The 22,758-nt window shown below is 44.3% G+C and overlaps 1 protein-coding gene across 1 annotated transcript in view; it reads right to left on the minus strand.

Moving 5' to 3' along the window:
• blnk (B cell linker) overlaps positions 1-22,520 on the minus strand; it is a 202,671-nt gene extending 180,151 nt beyond the window's left edge. The window contains exons 1-2 of the mRNA XM_080205586.1: positions 22,431-22,520; positions 21,922-21,984 (exon numbers count right to left, since the gene is read on the minus strand). Coding sequence (XP_080061712.1) covers positions 21,922-21,984; positions 22,431-22,505 — 138 coding nt within the window. The 5' untranslated portion in view covers positions 22,506-22,520. The remainder of the gene's footprint in view (positions 1-21,921; positions 21,985-22,430) is intronic.
• Positions 22,521-22,758: the final 238 nt, after the last annotated feature.

Genomic DNA, 22,758 nt, shown 5'->3' on the forward strand with positions numbered 1-22,758 from the left:
CTTGAGTGCTATGTGTCAAAAGTCTTTCGTTCAATCTCCTGTTTGTAAATAAATTCATCACATTTTTCACATTTGTTGCTCAGTCTCAATTCCTTGCAGGCGGACTGTCAGTATGCAGAATATCACTGATATAGAGACTGGCTGAATTATTTTGCTGCCCCTATATGTAAAATGAAGGGACTGGTGGGGTGGGAGGGTCAGGGCTAACAAGGTCTTCCCATTATACAGCTAAATGGATTGATCAGGTCAATGAAAGCTCTGGATGTTCAACTGCTCTCTGGCTGCCAGCCATTGTACTATGTCCCTTTTTCCCTCTTGACTCTCATCTTCCTTCCGTTCATCCTCATTGATTGAATTTTACAGTAGTTGTGCCCCCCTAAAATTCCGATCCTGTTTGCGTCATCATGTAGTGCCGAAGGGAGCACATGAAAATTTAGCGTCCGTTCTGTCTGCGGAATAGTGCAGGAGATCTCTTAACCAATGCAAAAATGTCAGAATCTTGGCTTCAAGATGCCACTGGTGTGCACAGTGATATCCCCATTGCGCAGATGGTTATTGCTGCTCAAGCACGGACTGGTGTTACCAGCCACATGTGGAGAGGATATCTCTCATACCCCAGCTGTCAGCCTCTGAAAGTCCTGGAGAGTTAGAATAGTCAGGGATGAGTCATTGATACTTTATAAATGAGGGAAGCCAGACACTGTTGTAAATTCCTGAGCTCTATCATTCTGACTGTTCCATGTTTCAGGAATGTAAGGTATTGTTGGCTCTGGTTAAGTGACCTGTGAAGCTGTACCCTGCAGGTTGGGAGATGAAGGTCGCAGGCAATAACCCGGAAAGGCGCTGAGGTAAAATATTTTGCTGCAGTGGAGGCTTTTACAGCGATTGGCAAAATTATGGTTCCCAGTCCAGCAGGAGATCAATATCAAGTTGCCTGGTGAGGTGCAACCCCCCCCCCCCCCCCCCCCAACCAACACACTGTTCCTCCCAGATGTTCAGGAAGTGGTCCTTTGACCGACCCCCTGTACTGGGGGCGACCTTTTACAAATAGCAGCATCATTTTTGGCGTTTCTAAGTTTCACCGTTATCTGTACAGCCGGAAGTTTGTTTTGCTGATGGACCATAGACTGCTGACTAAGGTTTGGGACCTCACTCTGGGATTCTGTCTATGGCCACAGCTCAGTAGCAGAGGTGGGCATTGGTGGGCCACTCCTATGAAATCCGCTAGCGACAGTCAGAACAACATGGAAATGCAGATATGTTATCCAGGCTACATTGCCTTGTCACAAAGAGCTCCTGCATGAGGTTATATGAATCATGTATTTCTCACAGGAGATAAGATACCATTACAGCTGCTAAAGTGAAACAAGCTGCAAGAAAGGATCTCATATTGACCTGGTCAATAAGGTGCAAACAAGCAGACTGAAGGATCCAGAACTAAGGCCATATGGAGGTTGACATTGGGAATGGCTGTTTGTTGTGGGGCATACAGGTCATCATTCCCTAGTCTTTGAGATGGAGCAATTGCACCAAGGGCACCCTAGGATGGTACAAATGAAAGAGGTAGCCCACAGCTATGTGTGGTGGCCTAAGATAGACACCTGCATTGAGGAGAAAGCAGGCCCGTGCAACTCGTGTGCTAAGATTAGAAGGACACCACTTGTGTCACCATTATATCCGTGAGAATGGCCGAGGGCCCTTGGGAGCAGGTTCACATAGATTGTGCCGGACCAGTAGAAAGTGAGATGCTGCTGGTGGCCATCGACGCACACTCAAAATGGCCGGAAGTGATTTGTATGAAATTGCCTGACTGTGGAGAAGTTATTGATGAGAAGGCTCAGTATGGCAGGATCTAACATACACCCTATCCATTATATACCCTGCCTATTTATTCAATACCCAATATAAACCCTACAATAAAACCCACCCATTAGACATCCTGCCTGTTATACAACTCATCATTTATACACCATGTCCATTATAGGACCTGCCATTGATATACCCCACCCATTGTGCAACCTTCTCATTATTGATCTAGTCCATATTATATCAAATGATGTTGTGCAGTTCTACCCATAACTTCAAAGTCTGGTCAAGTGATTGTCTTGGATGTCAGTCTAAGTCTACTGATCAAACAAACATGATGGCCGGAATTTTACCGCCCCGCTCACCATAGGAATCGGAGTGGGTGAGGGGTGGACAATAGGAAGGTCTGTTGACCTTGGGTGGGATTTTATGGTTTTGGGATGAGCGAGGTCATAAAATCCCATTCAGTGCCTTTAAACTGAAATTACTTTTGATAAAATTATACTCATTTTCAACATTTTTTATTACTATATTTCAAATAAATGAAGTGCTAAAGGGGAAGAGTTATATGACTAAGTCATCATTTTGCAACATATTGCCAGATGTTCTGCTTACTGCAATATTTCCAGAAGTTACAGCAATAGTGGGCAAAAATGCAAAAGGCCACAATGACTTCAGGGAATTGTAAATAAAATTTGGTCAAAAAATTACATTTGGTATTTACATTTGTCAACTCAGAAACCAAGGAAAAGCTGATGCGTGACTTCATGAAATGCACCAGTTTGAAAATAGCTATGAATAGAGACTTACTGAAATGAAGAGGAAGAATTTAAATATCTCGGCCTAGTGGAAACCTGGTGGAATGGAAGCTAAAATTGAACGGTTCTGTCTCTTGCTTCAGTAACACCCCTGGAGGTGATTTTCACTCAGTTGCTAATTTCACTATTACTAGCTCATCAGAATCCTATCCCTCAAATTAATTTCTGAGATAATGAAAATAAGGTTCAGAAAACATATTGAACAGGTGTTGTTATTACCTATATTACATTCTCACAGAAAATAAAGGTTTACCTCAGTTTAACACTCAGTTAGTCCAATTCACAAGGCTTCGATCATTTTGTGAAAGAAAGAACCTCATTTAAATAGCATTTTCCCCAATCTACTGAATATCCCAAAACTCTTCCGAGCTGACATTGTACTTTTAAGCATTGTTTTAATTAATTGGCAGGATGTAGAATCATTGGGGGTTTACAGCATGGAACATGCTGTAATGACACAACATGCTTAATGACACAACATCCTTAACATGCTTCAAGACACAAAGATGAGTGGGAAAGAGAATTGCATGGAGGACGCAGAAAGTCTACACAGAGATTTGGATAGGCTGAGTGAGTGGACGAGGATCTGGCAGATGGAGTATCACATTGGCAAGTGTGAGGTTATCCACTTTGGAAGGAATAGTAGTAAAATGGACTATTATTTAAATGGTGATAAATTACAACATGCTACTGTGCAGAGGGACCTGGGGGTCCTTGTGCATGAATTGCAAAAAGTCAGCTTGCAGGTGCAGCAGGTGATCTAGAAGGCAAATGGAATGTTGGCTTTTATCGCGAGGGGGATAGAATATAAAAGCAGGGAGGTCTTGCTGCAATTGTACAGGGTTCTGTTGAGGCCGTAACTGGAGTACTGTGTGCAATTTTGGTTCCGCTTATTTGCGAAAGGATATATTGGCCTTGGAGAGAGTACAGAGAAGGTTCACCAGGCTGATAACGGAGATGAGGGAGTTAGCTTATGAAGAGAGATTGAGTAGATTGGGCCTGTACTCGTTAGAGTTTAGAAGGCTGAGGGGTGATCTTATTGAGATATATAAGATAATGAAGGGGCTAGATAGGGTGGAGGCACTGAGATTCTTTCCACTTAGAAAGGAAACAAGAACTAGACGACACAGCCACAAAATAAGGGGGAGTCAGTTTAGAACAGAGTTGAGGAGGAACTTCTTCTCTCAGAGGGTAGTAAATCTCTGGAATTCTCTGCCCATTGAAGTGGTGGAGGCTACCTCGTTGAATATGTTTAAGTCACAAGTAGATAGATTTCTGATCAATAAGGGAATTAAGGGTTATGGGGAGCAAGCGTGTAAGTGGAACTGAACCACTACAAGATCAGCCACGATCTTATTGAATGGCGGGGCAGGCTCAAGGGGCTAGATGGCCTACTCCTGCTCCTATTTCTTATGTTCTTACATTTAAACAGGCCTTTTGGCCCAGCTTGTCCATGTCGTCTTTTTTTTAACCATTAAGCCAGTCAGTCCCAATTGTCTTCATTTGGCCATATCCCTCTATACCCATCTTACCCATGTAACTGTCTAAATGCTTTTTAAAAGACAAAATTGTACCCGCCTCTACTACTACCTCTGGCAGCTCCAGACACTCACCATCATCTGTGTGAACAAATTGCCCCTCTGTATTTAACCTTAAACCTATGCTCTCTAGTTTTAGACTCCCCTATCATTGGAAAAAGATGTTGACTATCTAGTTGATCTAAGATCCTCATTATCTTATAGACCTCTATAAAATCATCCCTAAGTCTCCTACGCTCTTGGGAAAAAAGTCCCAGTCTATCCAGCCTCGCCTTATAACTCAAACCATCAAGTCCCGATAACATCCTCATAAATCTTTTCTGTACTATTTCTAGTTTCATAATATAGGTGTTGCTGGCAAGGCCATCAATTACTGCCTAGCTGATCTTGAGTGGGTGTCTTTGTGAACTGCTACTGCCCATCTAGTGTTGATGCATTTCTATTGCTGTTAGGAAGGCAGTTCTAGGATTTTGACCTAGTAATGATAGAGAAACTGATACAGCCGGGATAGTGTGTGACTTGGAGATGAATTTACAGGTTGCAGTGTTCCCATGTGCCACTTTCTTCTAGTTCTTGTTTCCTTTCTAAGTGGAAAGAATCTCTGTGCCTCCACCCTATCTAGCCCCTTCATTATCTTATATATCTCTATAAGATTACCCCTCGGCCTTCTAAACTCTAACGTGTACAGGCCCAATCTTCTAAGTGGTTTGGAAGTAGCTGTTCAAAAAGCCTTGGTGAATTACGACAGTGTATGTGGTAAACACTGCAGCCACCATGCACTGACGGAGGATGTGAACATTTAAAGTGGAGAATAGGGCGCAAATTAACAAGGCTGCTTTATCCTGGATTATATTGAGCTACTTGAATGTTGTTGGTGCTGCACCAGCGTCTTACAGCAATACACCAGGAAACAGGCCCTTCAGCCCAACTGGTCCACGTCAACCATGGCTCCCTCCAAGCTAGTCCCAATTGCCCACATTTGGCCCAAATCCCTCTAATCCTTCCCCATCCATGTACTTATCCAAATGCTTTTAAAATGTTGCTATTCTACCTGCCTCAACTACTTTCTCTAGCAGCTCCATCCTCTGCATGAAAAAGTTACCCCTCAGGCTCCTTTTAAAGCTTTCCCAAGCATGAGGAAAATATTCCACCACACCCTTGACATATGCTTTGTTGATAGGCATTTGAGAGTCAGGAAGTGTTTCAGAATTCTGACCGCTAACTTGCCCTTGTAACAGTAGCATTAATGTGACTGATCCAGTTAGGGTTTTGGTCAATGATTACCTGAGGATGTGGGATTCAACAATGGAAAAGTCATTGAATGTCAAAAGGAGGTCTTCAGATTCTTGTTGGAGATAACTATTGTCTGGTATTTTTATGGCACAAACCAAACTTGCCTTATATCAGCCCAAGCCTCTGTTACCCAGAGTGTTGTAGGCAGGCACCGGCTGCTTCAGTATCTGAGGAGTTGTGAATGGAACGCAATCAACCAAGCCTCTGACCCTGAGATGGTGGAAAAGACACTGATCGAGTAGTTACAGATGCTGTTACTGAAGACACTATTTTGAGGAACTCTTGCAGCAATGTCCAGGAGGGGGTGATTGGCCTCCAACAGCCAGAATCATCTTCCTTTCAGCTAGTGGAGTGCTTTCCTCCAATTCCGATTGATCTCAATTTTACTCGGGATCTATAATGCCACATGGCCAAATTTTGCTGTGATGTCACTCTGGAATTCTGTTCCTTTGTCTGCATTTGGTGCTAAGTCCATCATGAGAACTGGAACACCACCTTTCCAACTCAAATGTATTTTGTTCTTGTTTGATCTCTCCTAATATCATGCTCATATGTTAGTCTCCCTGGTAATTATTGTGACAAAATAATTATTTAATATTTCTTCCATTCATTTTCATTGCCTGAGAGTTTGTTACTTAGCAGCCCAAACTCTACTGATGTTTATTTTGTTATTTTTATGTTTAAAATATTATTTCTTTTCATAATCCCTTATGACTTCATTTCATAATTTATCTTTGTCCTACTATTTTTTGTTTTTTAAATTTTTTCCTAACCTTTTATCCTCTTTTCCTTTGGTCATGTACCTACTTTCTGTTAGAATGCAACCGGTGACAACTTTGTATTGGATGTAATGTGACCAATGGTAACAAGCTGTAAGGGTCAGCTGACCCAATAAACCATGGAACCAAATTCAGAATGATGTGACGTGGGGCGGCACAGTGACACAGTGGTGAGCAATGCTGCTTCACAGCGCCAGGGACCCGTGTTTGATTCCCGGCTTGGGTTACTGTCTGTGTGGAGTTTGTACATTCTCCCCATGTCTGTGTGGGTTTCCTCCGTGTGCTCTGGTTTTCTCCCACAGTCTGAAAGATGTGCGAGTTAGGTGCATTGACCTGAACAGGTGCCAGAGTGTGACAACTAGGGGAATTTCACAGTAACTTCATTGCAGTGTAAGATGTAAGCCATACTTGTGACTAATAAGTAAAGTTTGATAGTCAGTTTGATAGTCAGCTGACTCACTATAAATAAGAATTGTGCAGAGCTTGGATAGGTCCAGGGTGAGACCTCATGCTTGGAGATATGAAGTTTCTTTATTAAACATTTTCTTTGATTTACAAGTTGGAGTAAGTCTTGTTATATGTTTATTGTTTATGCTTGAAGAGTTCCTTCTGATGAAACATTTCCCACACAGAGTCTTCATTGGTTTCAACACTGTCCATATTTCTTTATTCATCCAGGGTGCGAACCTTCGGCTAGTTTCTTCTTACATGTTAGAGGGATAAAATTCCCCTGGATTTCCTTGATCATCATTTTAAATGTTTCATAGAGCTGTTCCAATTCTTTGTCAGTAACTTTTTTCCCCAGTTTATTTTCCATGATTTCATTCCCATCCCCTTAAAATCATTGTTTTCCCAATTTAATATTTTGTCTGTTTTACTTATACCCATCTCAAACTTTATTTTTAATTATAATGTTGTGATTGCTATTTCCTAAATATCCGTTATCTATTCAGGTTCATTTCCAGGGACAAGATCCCTCTCTCATCTCTTCTTTTCCTTCTGGCTAATACAGAACTCTTGAACACACGTAAATCTCTATTCCCTGTACCACTTTGCTGCTTCTTCTTGCAAGTGTATTTGTAAGTAGTTAAAAGCTTCCATGTTTATTATTCCAGTTCTTTATTCATTTCAATTACTTGTTATTCTAGTTTTTCGCTATAGGCAGGTTTGATGTTGTTGTTGTTTCTCTTCCCACATCTAGTTGTGCACAAGGCAGACCTTCATCTATTCCCATAGTGGTTTCTTTCCTGCAACAGATCTTTAGCCTAATGCCAGAGGCTTATACCTTGATGAACGCCCCTCCATACCAAGCATGGCTGACCAGAAGACTCTCCTACTCGTATCAACTGCCATTGGCATGTTGGAAGGACTTTGATACTGAATCTATTGTACTGTATTATGAATGGGATCTTCCTTAGCCATCAAGTCTGGCGTGGGACTTGAATCTGGTGCTTTTGCCTCGGAGGCAAATATGCTATCCACTGTGCCACGAGACCCCCTAGGCAGGTTTGTACTCTACCCTCACATATCCTCTTTCTAACATTCTGTTAGTTATGTTCATATTTTTCTACCGTTGTTATGTTATCTCTAATTAACACAGATAGCCCACCTCCCTTTTTCCTTCCCTCTCCTTTATGATGTAACCTAACAATATTTAGATGCCAGTCCGGTTCTTTATATAATCATAGTTTAGTTCTTTCTACTATAACTGGGTCCTCACGACATTATTACTTTCAGTTCCCCTGTTTTATTTTCTCTGTTGTGTACATTCCTGAACGGTGGTTTAATTTGTCTTAAAGCTGTTGTTGCTTTTACTTTTCTCAGGCAATAGTGCTGAGTGGATGATCCATCTTAGCCTCCTCCCGAGGTTCCCAGCATCATAGATGTCAGTCTTCAGCCAATTTGGTTCATTCCATGTGGGATCAAGAGATGGCCAAAGGCATTAGATACTTCGAAGGCTACGGGCCCTGACAATATTCCAGCAGGAGTATTTGTGTACTGGAATTAGCCTTGCCCTTAGCCAAGCTGCTCCAGCACAGCTACAATACTGGCATCTACACAGTAATGTGGAAAGTTGCCAGGCATGTCCTGCCAGAGGAAAAGCAAGACAAATCCAACCCTGTCAGTCTCCTCCCAATCAAAAGCAAAGTGATGGAAGGTGGGATTGACAGTGCACTGGAAGTACTAGCCTAACCAACTGAACCCAAAGATTTGAAGGATTTTGAAATACATCTACAAACGTACGAATAAGGAGCAGGTTACCTTGCCCCTCGAGCCTGCTTGCCCTCTTAACAGTGTCATGGGTGATTTGATACCTACCCTGCCTGGTTTGGAGGGTAGGTCTTATGAGGAAAGGTTGAGGGAGCTGGGGCTTTTCTCTTTGGAGTGGAGGAGGATGAGAGGCGACTTAATAGAGGTTTATAAGATGATGAGAGGGATTGATAGATTGGACGTGCAGAGACTATTTCCTCGGGCGGATGTAGCTGTTACTAGGGGGCATAACTATGAGGTTCATAGTGAGACATGTAGGAGGGATGTCTGAGGTAGATTCTTTACTCAGAGAGTGGTTGGGGTGTGGAATAGACTGCCTGCTGTGATAGTAGAGTTGGACACTTTAGGAACTTTCAAGCGGTTATTGGATAGGCACATGGAGCATTCCAGAATGATAGGGAGGGGATAGCTTGATCTTGGGATTGGACATAGCTCGGCACAACATTGTGGACCAAAGGGCCTGTACTGTGCTGTAATGTTCTATGTTTCTGTGATAGTTACTTTAAATCTGCATTCTACCACCCCCTGTAACCGCCTTTGCTAACTGAGAATCTATCCACCTCTGCCTTAAATATATTCAAAGGCTCTTTGGAAGAGTTCCAAAACCCATGACCCCTAACAGAAAATAAATTCTCCTCATCTATTTTAAGTGGGCCACCCTTCATTTTTAAACAGTGACTCCCCCCCACCCTGTAGCAGATTTTCACTTAAGAGGAAACATCCTCTCCACATCACAGTAACTTCACTGCAGTGTTAATGTAAGCCTACTTCTGATATTAATGAATATCCTGAAGACATCCACCTTTCAAGACTCCTCAGGATCTCGTAGGAGTCTGCCAAGCAGTTGTGCTTATATCCTAATTTGCTCTTTCATTGTCCTTGGTCCCAACTGCAGTGAGCAAACTGAACACAGTGGCCTTACTTGCAATGTAAGTTAAGAACTCGTACTAAGTTTATGCAATATTCTGCTGAGGGGAAACCCCAAAGTTTCATTTTTAGCTATAGAAAATCTGAAAAAATGTTTTTCGGTCATCGTTTATCAGAAATGCACTTCTCTGATAATGGAGAAGAAACACAAAATTAGCCTGCTTTCATAAAAAAGGCTCAAATTTGCAGACTGCAGATTTTACCTCTCACAATCCAGTGCCTCCTTTATCCTGGCTGAGAGGGGCTGGATTTGGGTAGGGACCCAATAGAGAGTAAAATTGGACAAGGTTTAAACTCAAAGTTAGATTTGCATCAGCCAAGTGTGTTTTGGTCAGTACTGAGGCTTAACACAAAACAAAGTAGCTGAACGCTTACTGATTTGCCTAACCATCGGCACACTTAAATATTTCAAAGTTGTTAATTAAACCGATTCAAACTTTGCAATCAGACAATTATGCAATTGGTAAATATCACATGAAAGGAAAACATGAGTTCCTGGGAAAATGTGGTCAATGATTACCACACCTGATAACATATTATAAGGGTACATTGTAAGTTGGAGAAGATAGTCTAACTGTACAATGTTAATTTTTTTAAAGTGTGTGCAGTAATCACTAAGCCAATAGCTTCTGCAGTGACTAAATGGAGTGCTCCAAGCTCGCCGCTGGATTTTGTCAAGGGCAGTCTTCAAGGATGAGTATTGGTTGGGGTCCGCCAGAGCTGCAGTTCCCTGAAAGGGCCCACTTCTGTTGATATGCTTCACAAAAGCTTTGGCCAGTGTGGAAACGCTTGAGGATGCTCAATGTTAGAGTGGCAGGTTGTAGCTGCGTGAGTGGGCTGTGGGATCTGTGATGGGGAAGTGATTTTTATGGTGGCACATTGGTTCTATTCTTGCTGCCAAAGACACTCTGCTGTTATTCCTTGGCATGGTAGTTTTAGCCACACCTGCCAGTATGATGGGAGGTGAGCAGCAGGTGAATTGGTAAGGTCCTTGTATAGTGTAGGCTTGGGTTGACATAGACCTCATCCAGGAGCTTGTTGCAATCTCCCTTCTTATGTGAGAGGGCAGGATATTTCTCAGCACGGGGAGCCAGGGAAATGAGGTGATTGCAGGGTACCTGAGATGATATGCACTGTTGCGTTGAGCTGGCCATGGGATGAGTTATACCATACTGGTGCACAGTCCTCTGCAGTCCAGTAGATGATGGCAAGAGCTGAGGTCCTTAAGGCTTTGGTATCTGCATCCCACGATGAGCCAGCAAGTTTGTCGAAGCGGCTGTTTCTTGTTTTGATCTTTATATACACCTTAAAGATCTGCTCTGCTTCTCAGGGTCGGACATTTTCAAAACTAGAGGCAACACTAATGATGTTGCAAAGCTGGCCAACTGCTGTAAGAAATGACCTTTAGCCCAGCAGCAAGAAAACAATCTCAAGTATATTCCAGTGCCAAAAGGGAACACAACATCTCTTTGAGTGGCAAGAGACTGAATCACAAACAACATCCCATTTATCTGACCGAACACTGGCATACAAAAAACTTCTGAGCCGGACATCGGCAAAGATCAAATTGATGTTAATCTTCCTTCATAACTCTTCCCACAATGGAATTACCAGTCTACAGCAAGATGTTGAGACGGAGAGAGGGTGAATGAGCTCTGAGTAATCCCACCCCACCAACGACCCCTTGTCCTGAAAGATCTGGGCACCTCTTTAAAAACAGATAAAATGAAGGAACCCCCCCCTCCCTCTCATCCATCCAACAACTCCCCCCACTCTTCCAACACCACCACAGGATTCCCCCACCCCTACCCACCGCAGAATCCCTGCATGGATAGGGAAGGCCCAGCTTCCACCAGTGAAAACCCCTTCCCTTTGCACATGATAATGCCCCCTGGCAGCGTCCAGTAGCAGTGTTCCTCTGAAAGTGCCCAGGCAATGCCAGGGTACTGCCCAGGCAAGACCCTCTTGCCGCTGGGAGCTGTAATTACCTGTGCATTCCCAGCAGCTTATATTCACTAGGTGCACCTTGTGAGGGACCTGTTGCAATTCACGTTGGCACGAGGACATGCTAAATGGACAGTCCAAAGTGGGGGGGACCATTTACTTATTTAACAGCTGTTCTACTTATTTAAACAGATGTAAACGGGGACTTCATTCACAGGGGACGGAGAATTCCCACCAGCATAAAAGCTGTTTTGGGTTTCCCACTCAATTCTACCTCCCCCCACCCCATCTCTGCCATTCCTGTCCCCCCGAAAACTGGGGCAGAAAATCCCCCACTAACCACCCCAGAGGTAACGTGCAAATGACTGCCGTTGACATCAAGGCATCATTTCACTGAGCGTGGCATCAAGAGAGTCCTAGAAGACTGGGGTCAGTGGGAATCAGGGGAAAACCCTCCACTGGTTGGAGTCATACCTGGCACAAAGGAAGATGGTTGTGGTTATTGGGGGTTAATCATCTCAGCCTGGGGACATCACTGCAGGAGTTCTTCAGGGCAGTGTCCCCAGCCCATTCATCTTCAGCTGCTTCACAGAAGGTCATAAGTGGGGGTGTTTGCTAATGATTACACAGTATTCAGCATCATTTACAATTCCCAGATACTAATGCAGTCCATGTCCGCATGCAGCAAGATCTGAACAATGTCCAGGCTTGGGCTGATAACTGGTAAGTAACATTCACATCACACGAGTGCCAGGCAATGACCATCTCCAACAAGAAAGAATCCAACCATCACCCTTGACATTTATTGCTGAATCCGCACTATCAACAATCTGTGGGTTACCATTGACCAGAAACTGAACCGGACCAGCCATATAAATACCACAAGAGCAGGTCAGAGACTGGGAACTGTGCATGAGTAACTCACTTCCTGAATCCCCAAAGCCTGACCATCACCTACAAGGCACAAGTCAGGAATGTGATGGAATATTCTCCACTTGCCTGGACGGGTGCAGCTCCAACAAACACGCAAGAAGCTTGACAGCATCCTGGAAAAAGCAATCCACTGGCACCACATCCATAAACACTCACTCCCTTTATCACCGACACACTGCCAGCAGTGTGCACCATCTACAAGATGCACTGCAGGAACTCACCAAGGCGCTTTCAACAGCAACTTCCAAACGCGTGACCTCTAGCACGGCGAGGGACAAGAACAGCATGGGAACACCATCTCTTGTCCCAAACTACACACCAGCTTGATTTGGAACTACATTGCCATTCCTTTTACTCACCCCCCAGCACACCATCGCTCAGCCCACAAGCATGATCCCAACCTTCCTGTTGCTTGCTATTTTAATTCAGCATCTTGCTCTCATGCTGAGGTATCCATCCTTGGCCTGCTGCAAAGGTCAAGTGGAGATCAATGCAAGCTGGAGGAACAGCATCTCAGCTTCCAACTGGGCATTCACACTATCCCATCCCCACTGACCACACCCCTCCCTCCCCCAATTACTCTTTGGTATTTGGGAGTGTGCAGTTCTTGTTAGCTAATGACAGTGGTTGTCTTGTCATTGAATTGTGATCCATGTTAAAAATCTTTTAAATTACATGTGTCGGTTGCCAGTTTTGGCAGACTCTGCAATGTGGCAATGACATTCTCCTCAAAGCAACAGCCGTCTGGATTTGCTGTGGGTTAGACTTCTTTCATTCTGTGGTTCTCTATGATGAGTAATGAGACACTCGGGTTTAAAGTTATGCTTGTCATTTTCCAAGCTGGGTATGACGCTCGTGAGAGATTTAAACAATAGTTCTTCTTTCTGATCTTGCCAGTTTGGATGTCACATGTTGGGGCTCCAACTGGGGAATCATGTTTTAGTGAGGGGCTTTCCTTCAATGGCACCTTGTGACACTAATCTGGGGGAAGGAATTTAAGGGTTTAGTGCACCTTTAGTGCATTCTGTGCTTTGAAGCTAAACTTCCAATTGAATCTTCTGCTGCAGTAAAAATCTCTGCCTTTAGTCAGCTTTTTTCCAGGAGCATTGTCTGGCAAAGTTTCTCTTCAGGGCAGCACAGTAGTTAACACTGCTGCCTCGCAGTGCCAGAGACCCCGGCTCAATTCCTGGCTTGGGTCACTGTCTGTGTGGAGTCTTGCATGTTCTCCCTGTGTCTGCGTGGGCTTCCTCTGGGTGCTTCGGTTTCCTCCCACAGTCCGAAAGATGTTCTGATTAGGGTGCATTGGCCAGGCTAAATTCTCCCTCAGTGTACCTGAATAGGTGCCGGGGTGTGGTGACTAGGAGATTTTCACAGTAACTTCATTGCAGCATTAATGTAAATCTACTTGTGACCCTAATGAATAAACTTAAAAAGAACCCTGCATATTTAACTTCTACTGGGGTGTTTCTATCAAGTCAGAATTTTCATTGAGGTTTTATCATAGTCTTCTAGCATCTCAGCTTGTTCCAACATTTTAGCAAGGGATTTTTTATCCAACGCTGCCACCATATTGGGAAGGTGTTGGTTACAAAACAATGGCTTTTAAAGAAGTGTTTGTAGTCTTCAGTGGGTTAACTATAAGTCTTTATTAACAAGTAGAAATATTTACCTTTGTATAATAAATGGTACAGGTTCAGAACTGTCTCCATGCTTAGATTTTAATCCATTCCTGCTCAACATCACACTGACCTCTGGGTCTAGGTCATATATCTCTTATATCACTGTGTGCGTGCTACTGTACCCGGTTCCACATTTTCCAGATCCTCACACATGGCCCAGCCTCTGCTGGATTGAAAAGCCCAGCTTTTCTGTCTATGTCTAAAATACCAATGATGTCTTATCAACATATTTAAAGAACGATCATTCCAGTTTTCAGCAGGTGACCTTCCCATATTCTCAGAAACACAGGTGAAGTGTGTGGGATAGTTACACGTCAGCTCTCTAAGTGTTAACTGCCTGTCAAGTCTATTAAAAATACTCCACATGTTGCCATTAGCAGGACCTTGGTCTAACTGTGTTAAAAACGCCACTATGAAGTTAGATTTGGATCTCAAAGGGTTAAATTCTCAACTTGGCGGGGCTAGGAGAGGTGGATTAGAATGGCTTGCTCAACCTGGAGTTACCCTGAAAGGAAATAAAATGAAAATGAACATACTGCCCCTCGCATAGGAGAACACAGCATGCTGTGATGTTACAGGAAGCAATGTGGAAGAAATTTACAATCGTCTGCTGTTGTTATTTTTGTTCAGTCCGCTGCAAAATAAATCAACTTCTTGATCTGTCTCCAACCTCATCTTACCAGAGCCTTCATCAGCTCTGTTCAGTGACAAACTGGAGAAGCTGAAGCCCACGTGTGAAAACCGCAATCAATTAACTCATGAGACCGGCTGTGAGGCATTTCACCTTTTGTAATCACTGGTAATTTTGAGATCCTTTTGTCTTAAATGTTGCAATTAACTTGCCATTGTTTTGCTAGAATGGTAGTTTGGGACACTTTGGACAATTCTCCCACAGCAAAGTCCAGGCAGTTTCCAACACGTAGCATGAGAAATGGTTGTCTCAGAAATGTTATCTTTCCAGGAGAGCAGCGTGCTGACTCAGAGATGCGAAGGAAGGTGAAAGGGAATTAAATTGTGGGACGGACAATCGTCCTGCACAGGATTCCATTCAATGATCAATTCGACAGAAATGTCTGGTCACTCAGACAGTAATCTATCATCTTGATGCTGACAATCTCTTTTCATCTCTGCTCACCTTAGGAAATAAAGTTTTTAAAAATCAGGATGACGATATCAGAATGGTAGGTAACAGCAGGTTATTGATGGGGCCGGAACCATGCTTTCACATTAGGTGTCAGACCCATAGGAGAGTGTTAATGCCTAAGGACACTATTATTGCAATATCCGTGGACGGAAGCTAAGTTTATTCATTATGTCACAAGTAGGCTTACATTAACACTGCAATGAAGTTACTGGGAAAATCCCTGAATTCCCACACTCCAGCGCCTGTTCGGGTACACTGAGGGAGAATTTAGCATGGTCAACGTACCTAATTAGCACATCTTTCTGATTGTGGGAAGACTGGAGCATCGGAAGAAACCCACGCAGACACGGGGTGAACGTGCATACTCTGCACAGACAGTGAGCCAAGCCGGGAATCGAACCCAAATCCCTGGCGCTGTGAAGCAGCAGTGCTAACCACTGTGCTGCCGTTCAATACTAATGTTCACAAGTGTTTTAACATCACGTTTATCGCTCGGCGAGATTGCCTCTGATTAAAGGAAGCAGCAGGCCGATGAAAGCGAGCGCTGCTTTATTCCAGCACTACTAGGCCTGTGTTCAGTGAGGCTGAAGGACCCACAACCATTCAGACAACAAATGTCTGTGAGGCATAAAGATCCAGACCAGAACACGAGGGAGTTTCATTATTATACTCCTGGGCTCTGTTACAATCCCTGCCTGCGCTGGGGATACAGGGCTGCCAGAAGCAGCCAAGTGGTGAACCACTGAGCCCGTGTAGATATCTGTGACAGAGGTGGGATTGTAAGTGAAGGCTATGGGCAGAAATGATCGCGAAACATTTAATAAGAATAAAATACATTTAAATATTGCGCAGCCATCAATTAGACTCAAATCTATGTAGCAGGAAACTGCTAAATGATATAATATTATTTGAAGCAATGACCTACAGCACAGTCCTGATGTGGCTTGAGAATTATGGGGTAATTTTAGCTAAAATGTTGATACTAGTTAAAAAAAAGCTACATTTTCCACTAAAATGAGCAAAGACAGGCCCGACGTGCCTCTACTTTTTGTTCCAATACTTCCTTACTGAGATTAACAGGCACACATGCTAAATCTTTACAAGTCAGTACAGTTATTCTTGGTGTCAGTTCACACTCTGGATGAACCAACACCTCTGGGTATTTCATCATTTGCTCTTATTTTTACGACCCCATCACATGCGGTCAGGTTCATTTCAGAGCCATGTTAAATATAACGAGCGACGAAACAAGTCAACGCCATTCTAAAATTAGAGAAACTGGTAGGGAGAAACATCCACAGGACTTTGAGGAAAGAGCAGGGAGGTGGAACTAATTGGATTGCTCTGCAAAGAGCTGGCGCAGGCACAAAGGCCCCGATTGCCTGTTTCTGTGCTGTATCACACAGTGATGTTACTATGAGTATTATCTCAGATTATAACGCAGATACCCATTTAGAAAAGGTCAGTAAAAAAATGCAAGCAAATCACTGGGGCTCAGAGCTGGAGGAATACATTTTTAAAAGCCGACACAGTGGCTAGAATGCTCCGATTTCGCCTCCGGCTGGGATTCTCCAGTCCCGCTGCAACGAATGGAGTTTTGACTGAGTGTCGAACCCTCCCTACCCACTGGGAGCAGTGGCGTGACATACAGGATCGGAGAATTCTAGCCAGTGTGTTCAACTTATGTGGAACTTTGGTTAGAATAAACTTAAAGTGCTGTGCACAATTCTGGACGATATCTTGCAAACAAGATCCAGGTGATAATTTTCAGCCCGCGTTCACCCAGAGAACACTGACACTGACTGATAATCCAAAGAGAATCGAGAAATGCGTTTCTCTCAGGAGAGATCACGTTCTGAGATTTTCCCCACTCTCATGGCTAATGTCGTGAGATTCACGCCCAGAGAGGGCGAGAGCCTTATTTAAATGTTTGTGAATATAATTTAATTGAAAGCCTCCCCCCCCACATCATTTATTCCCCTGAGCTGTATTTTCAAAGCAGGCATGAACCTGTCATGGGGAACCCTCTGTGGGGACGGGGTGGGGTGGGGGGGTTGTTGTGTGTGTGTGTGTGTGTGTGTGTGTGTGTGTGCGCGCGTGCAAAGATGAGTGTAGTCCTGAGGGTAGAGGGACATGCCTGGGTGCTGGCGCTTCCCCCAACACAGGTTGGCAAGGCCAGGTTGGCATTGGGCCAACTTGGCAGCACCAATCTGTATCAGGGCAGTGCCTGCGGCGGACCAAGTGGGAGTGTAATGAGGGTAGGGGGCATGTGTGTGCGTAGTGGGATGAAGAGAGGGAAATGTTGGTGATGATTGTTGCAGGGCGGGGGAGGCGGAAATGCTGGCTTTGATCAAAGGGGTGGGGAAATCCTGGCATAGATTGAAGACCAGGCAGGGAATGCCAGCATCAACTGCCGATTGGGTTGGGGAGAGAGTCCCTGAGACCCCTGGGGAGGTGGGATGCCTATTTCTTAGTCGGATAGTGCAGCTGGCTTTACCAGCGTGCTTAGGCCTGCTCCCCACAAAATGATGCCGATAAACATGACCCCTCCCCCTCGCTGCCTTTCTTTTTTTGACAAAGTGTCATAAGATTTGGGTGAGAAAACCTGCCAGTTTCTCTGGAGAGAAACACTCCAGTTTTCAGTCAGATCCTGACACTTTGCCATTTTTTGGGAAGATTCTGCCCAACTCTTCTGGTCACACCCCATGGAGGAACTCCAGAAACAAGTTACAAACCTATCCCAAACCTGAGAGGCTGTACCTTTCAGAGCAAACTAAGCAGATTGGGTGCTCATTTCACTAGAAAAGCGAAAGATATTTTTTGAAGAAGTTTAAGATAGATAGAACAAAGAACAAAGAAAAGTCCAGCACAGGAACAGGTCCTTCAGCCCTCCAAGCCTGTGCCGATCATGATGCTCGACCTAAACAAAACCTTCTGTCCTTACTCAGTCCAAATCTATTCCCTCCCTATTCATGTAATCATTCAGGTGCCTCTTAAATGTTGCTATTGTGCCTGCTTCCACCACCTCTCCTGGCAGCGCATTCCTCCTCTCTCTGTGTGAAAAACTTCCCTGCACATCTCCCTTAAACATTCCCCCACCAGTCTTGAACCTGCGCCCCCTCGTAATCGACACTTCCACACTTGGAAAAAGCCTCTGACTATCCGTCCAGTGCTGTTCGATTCCCGGCTTGGGTTATTATCTGTGCAGAATCTGCACGTTCTCCCTGTGTCTGCGTGGGTTTCCTTCGGGTGTTCTGGTTTCCTCCTACAGTCCGAAAGGCATGTTGGTTAGGTGCACTGGCTGTGCTAAATTCTCCCTTAGCGTACTTTAACAGGTGCTGGAGTGTGGCGACTGGGGGATTTTCACAGTAACTCTATTGCAGTGTTAATGTAAGCCTACTTATGATACTAATAAATAAACTTTAACCTTGGTGTGTTCTGGGTGTTTTAATCTGATTCTTTATTAAATTGTAAACGGTGTGTGTAATTGGTTTATGGCGAATTTTCAAATTTTAGATTTATGGTTATTTTGAAAATATCGAGGAAGGTTTTGAATTGGTTTCCAAGGCATAAAACTGGTGACGCTGCTGGTGCAGATCAGCTGACTGTAATAGAGATATTCTGATGGGTGTTTCCCCAAACTGCAACATGTCTGGTTGACAAGTTGAAAATGAAGAAGTAAAACATTACAGATGCTGGAAAACTGAAACAGAAAGGAAAAGCACTGGAAATACTCAGCAGGTCAGGCTGCATCTGGGGAGTGTGAGAAAGAACTGACCCTTCTAGTCGATGACCCCTTCATTAGATCTGGCGGTAACAATTACAGAATCACAGAATCCCTACAGTGCAGAAGGAGGCCATTCGGCCCATCGGATCTGCACCGAGCACAATCCCACCCAGGCCCCATCCCTATATCTCCTTGCACTTACCCTAGCTAGTCCCCCTGATGCTAAGGGGCAATTTATCATAGCCAATCAACCTAACCGGCACATCTTGGACTATGGAAGGAAATCAGAGTACCTGGAGGAAACCTATGCAGACACAGGGAGAACGTGCAAACTCCACACAGATTACCACCCAAGGTGGTAATCGAACCCGGATCCCTGGCGCTGTGTGGTAGCAGTGCTAACCATTGTGCCACCATGCCGCACAGCAAACGTGACAGCATTTTCTGCTATTGCACTCTGACCCTGAGGGCACAGTTAAAATACAACATCCAGAGGCTGCAGTCAGTGATTCTATGTTTCTCCACATGATGTACTTTTGAGCTCTGATTGCAATTATATAGAAATCAGTGAACTGATGAAAATTTGTCCCTTCATGATTTTAATCACAAAAAAAGCTTGTAAACGTTACAATTTAAACAAGGGTTTTTAACAGAGATTAATTCTATAATTACTGCTGAACAATCTTACTGACTCTAAAAAACTCATTTCATATTTGTGGAATGTTGAATTAGGATTTAAAATAACATTTTTAACTTATTTTTTCTGTCTGACATTTCAGCTTCAACTCAATCCCATATGTGCATCTTAGTCGCTTATTCCTGTTAAATGTTGATTAGAAGTGAAAAATACAATCCACTTGACTTGCTGTTCTGTCTGTGACAATATTTGGTTGCTGATCCTGCTCAATTGTTGCTGCATGTCTGCAGATCAGGTTAATCTGGCAGCAGATTCAAACAGCAATGGCCAAACTGCATGTCCACACCAGAGAGGGAGCTAGAAGAGATTGGTGCCAAGCACTGTCATATCACTGGGCCCCTGCCTTTCGTCCTTCATAGGTCCTGCACAATCATGTTAAGTGTTCCAACGTTTTGGGAGCGATTCTCCCCAAAATATTCTAAATATTGAATTTGCGGGAAAACTGGAGTAATTCATGCTGGTTTTATCAGTGGGAGTTCATGCCAGAATCTCCCCCACTCTGTGCAATGCAGAGGCCACCAGCATGAATTTCATTAGATTTCAGAGGGTGGGGCCTATTCCCGCCCGGGAGGCTGAAATCAGCAAGCCTCTGCGCATGTGCAGTGGCCCCCAACAGTGGCAGTCCTCCTCTTTGCTAGCCAGCTCGATCACTGGCCAGCCCAGAGCCCCCCCCACGGCACAATTGCGATCCCTGCCGACTATTCTTGGGCCAGCCTTGAACCCACCCCCCCATCCTGGACTGCTGCGATCTCCAGCTTCCCACCCCACAAAGGCTGACCCCTCCCCCAGCTGAGGTTGCCCCCACCCCCACCCTTGCAGGCAGACCTCTCCCGGCTGACCCCCCCCCAACCTCCCCCACTGATCGCTGTCCTCTTTTCTGCCCCTATCGATCCCCATGCAGAATGGCAGTGGGACCCCCAAATCCGACTGATTGTCACTAAGCCCTGCCCCCACCAGCCCTGCCCCTATAGGCCCCACCCCCTTTGCACTGTCCCCAGGGCATGGGTGCTTTGCCCCTTGGGCAGTGCCCGGGGCACAGGCTAGCACTGCCAGGGTGCCTATGCTCGGGGGTACTACCCCCGCCACCTGGCTCCTTGGGGGGCCCTGATTGCCCCCTTTTACATCAGTGGTGACGTCCCAATTTCCCCAAAAGAGGGGAACTACTATAAACCCCGCTAGAGTGAAATACTCTGGGGGGAGTTGGGAGTGGCTAGCAGGCCCAGAAAATTCAGTCCCGGGCCCACTAATCACATTGAAATAACATTAAAAATAGGTGTAAATTATCTACCTGATTTTCCCGCTGGTTTCCAGTGTGGATCCGATGTGCCTGAAATCCGGTGCTGGGAGATGCGCGCATGGTGGGAACGCACGCATGAATCCCACGCAGGCCTGGACCTGAGCTTCTGCACTCGAAAATTAGAGTGACGGGGTGGGAGAATCGCCCCCTTTATGTTTTCCTGACTTTGAAAATCTGTCCCTCGTAAGTCCTCAACTTATGAATAAACAACACATTAGCTAAGCTTTTAAAGGAGGAAAGTGCCTCCTTCTGTGCTGTAAAACTCCATGGGCTGAATTTGGTTCCTCTGTCACAGAGTGGGTGGGGCTGGAAAATGCAGTCAGCCATTCAAAATTCCATTGACTTTGGCAGGAATGGAAAATCATACAATCTTAGAATCCCTACATTGCAGAAGGAGGACATTCGCCCATCGAGTCTGCACCGACTCTCTGACAGAGCATCTTACCCAGGCCCACTCCCCCTCCTATTCCCCATAAACCATACATCTTGGGCCACCAATGGACAATTTAACATGGCCAATCCACTTAGCCTGTACATCTTTGGAGTGGGCAGGAAACTGGAGCACCTGAGGGAAACTCATGAAGACGTGGGGAAAATATGCAAACTCCACACAGGAATCAAGGCTGGAATTGAACCTGGATCCCTGGTGCTGTGAGGCAGTAGTTCTAATCACAGTGCTATCTGCATAAAACCTAGCTCTTTGACCAAGCATTTAGGAACCTGCTCTAATATCTCCTTATGTGGCTTGGAGTCCAATTTTATTTTATATCTCTACTGTGAAGTGCCTTTGGATGTTTAATTACATTCGGGGTGCTATATAAATGCAAGTTGTGTTTGTTGAATGATGTATTCCATATGTATTAAGCTGTGATTTGTTGGTGTTCTGTAATACAATCAATGCTGTAGTTTATTGTACTTAGTACAATGCTTTGAAATACGATTCTTTGAGCTATAACATGTGACACATTAATATGTAAGGCACAGATAATACATTTAGAACGTGCAGGGAAGGGAAAATATATAATTTCAACTTTATGTAGGAAAGTACACTGCTATCAATTCACTTACCAAAAATGTTGCCCCAGATATTTTCTGCCTTTCCACTACACTGGCAGGTTCAAATAAATTATTCTGTGTATAAATGAGAAACAGGAATACGTTTAGCTTCAAACGCTAGCTGATCAGAAGGCTCCAGTTTATTTCACTCTAACGAAAGGAAACACCCTTTGCTAAACTTTACAGTCCCAGCAAAGGATTTACCTAATCAATAGTTTAGGTTAAATATTGAATGGAATTGTGGTGTTGTCACTGTCTTATGGAATATAGCACTCCAAATAACAGCTCTGTCCATACTGACTAATGTTTTAACTGGATGACCAAACAACTTTGCAATACTTCCTGGATCGCCTTCAATGCTTTTCCTTATATTTGTTGAAGTTTTGCCTTGTTTTGCTGTCATTTACCTTGCCACAACTTTGGAGCAATTATTATGCATGATCAACTTATAATTGGAATGAAGTCGGTGTTATAACGTTTGTCTGCATCCAACTTCAATAAGGGAGAGAGTTGCGTCTTACCTGTCGCAGGAATTCTGATAGTTCCCGAGTTCTCCAGCTCTCACACTCTTCCCGGGTTGGTAGCCTTGTAGCCATTGTGCGCCACAAGACTGGAGGAGCCTGCCTCGGCCTTTGAACTGATCTTTTGTGTTTTGAGTTCTGATAACTGATCCTCAGTCCCCTCTATTCCCAGCATGTAAAGCGGAAGTTTTCAAGAACTGAACTTCAGTGTGTAAAGGTCCTCCCACCGCGGCTATTTAACCATTTACGCAATTGCGAATACTTCACTGAATTATTCTGACCGAAATGCAATAAAAAAGGGTCAGATAGCAAACTTGGCCGCTGTTAA

Source organism: Carcharhinus amblyrhynchos, chromosome 17 (genome assembly GCF_965287045.1).
Source record: "Carcharhinus amblyrhynchos chromosome 17, sCarAmb.v2.hapA, whole genome shotgun sequence".
In the NCBI taxonomy this organism is placed as follows: Eukaryota; Metazoa; Chordata; class Chondrichthyes; order Carcharhiniformes; family Carcharhinidae; genus Carcharhinus; species Carcharhinus amblyrhynchos.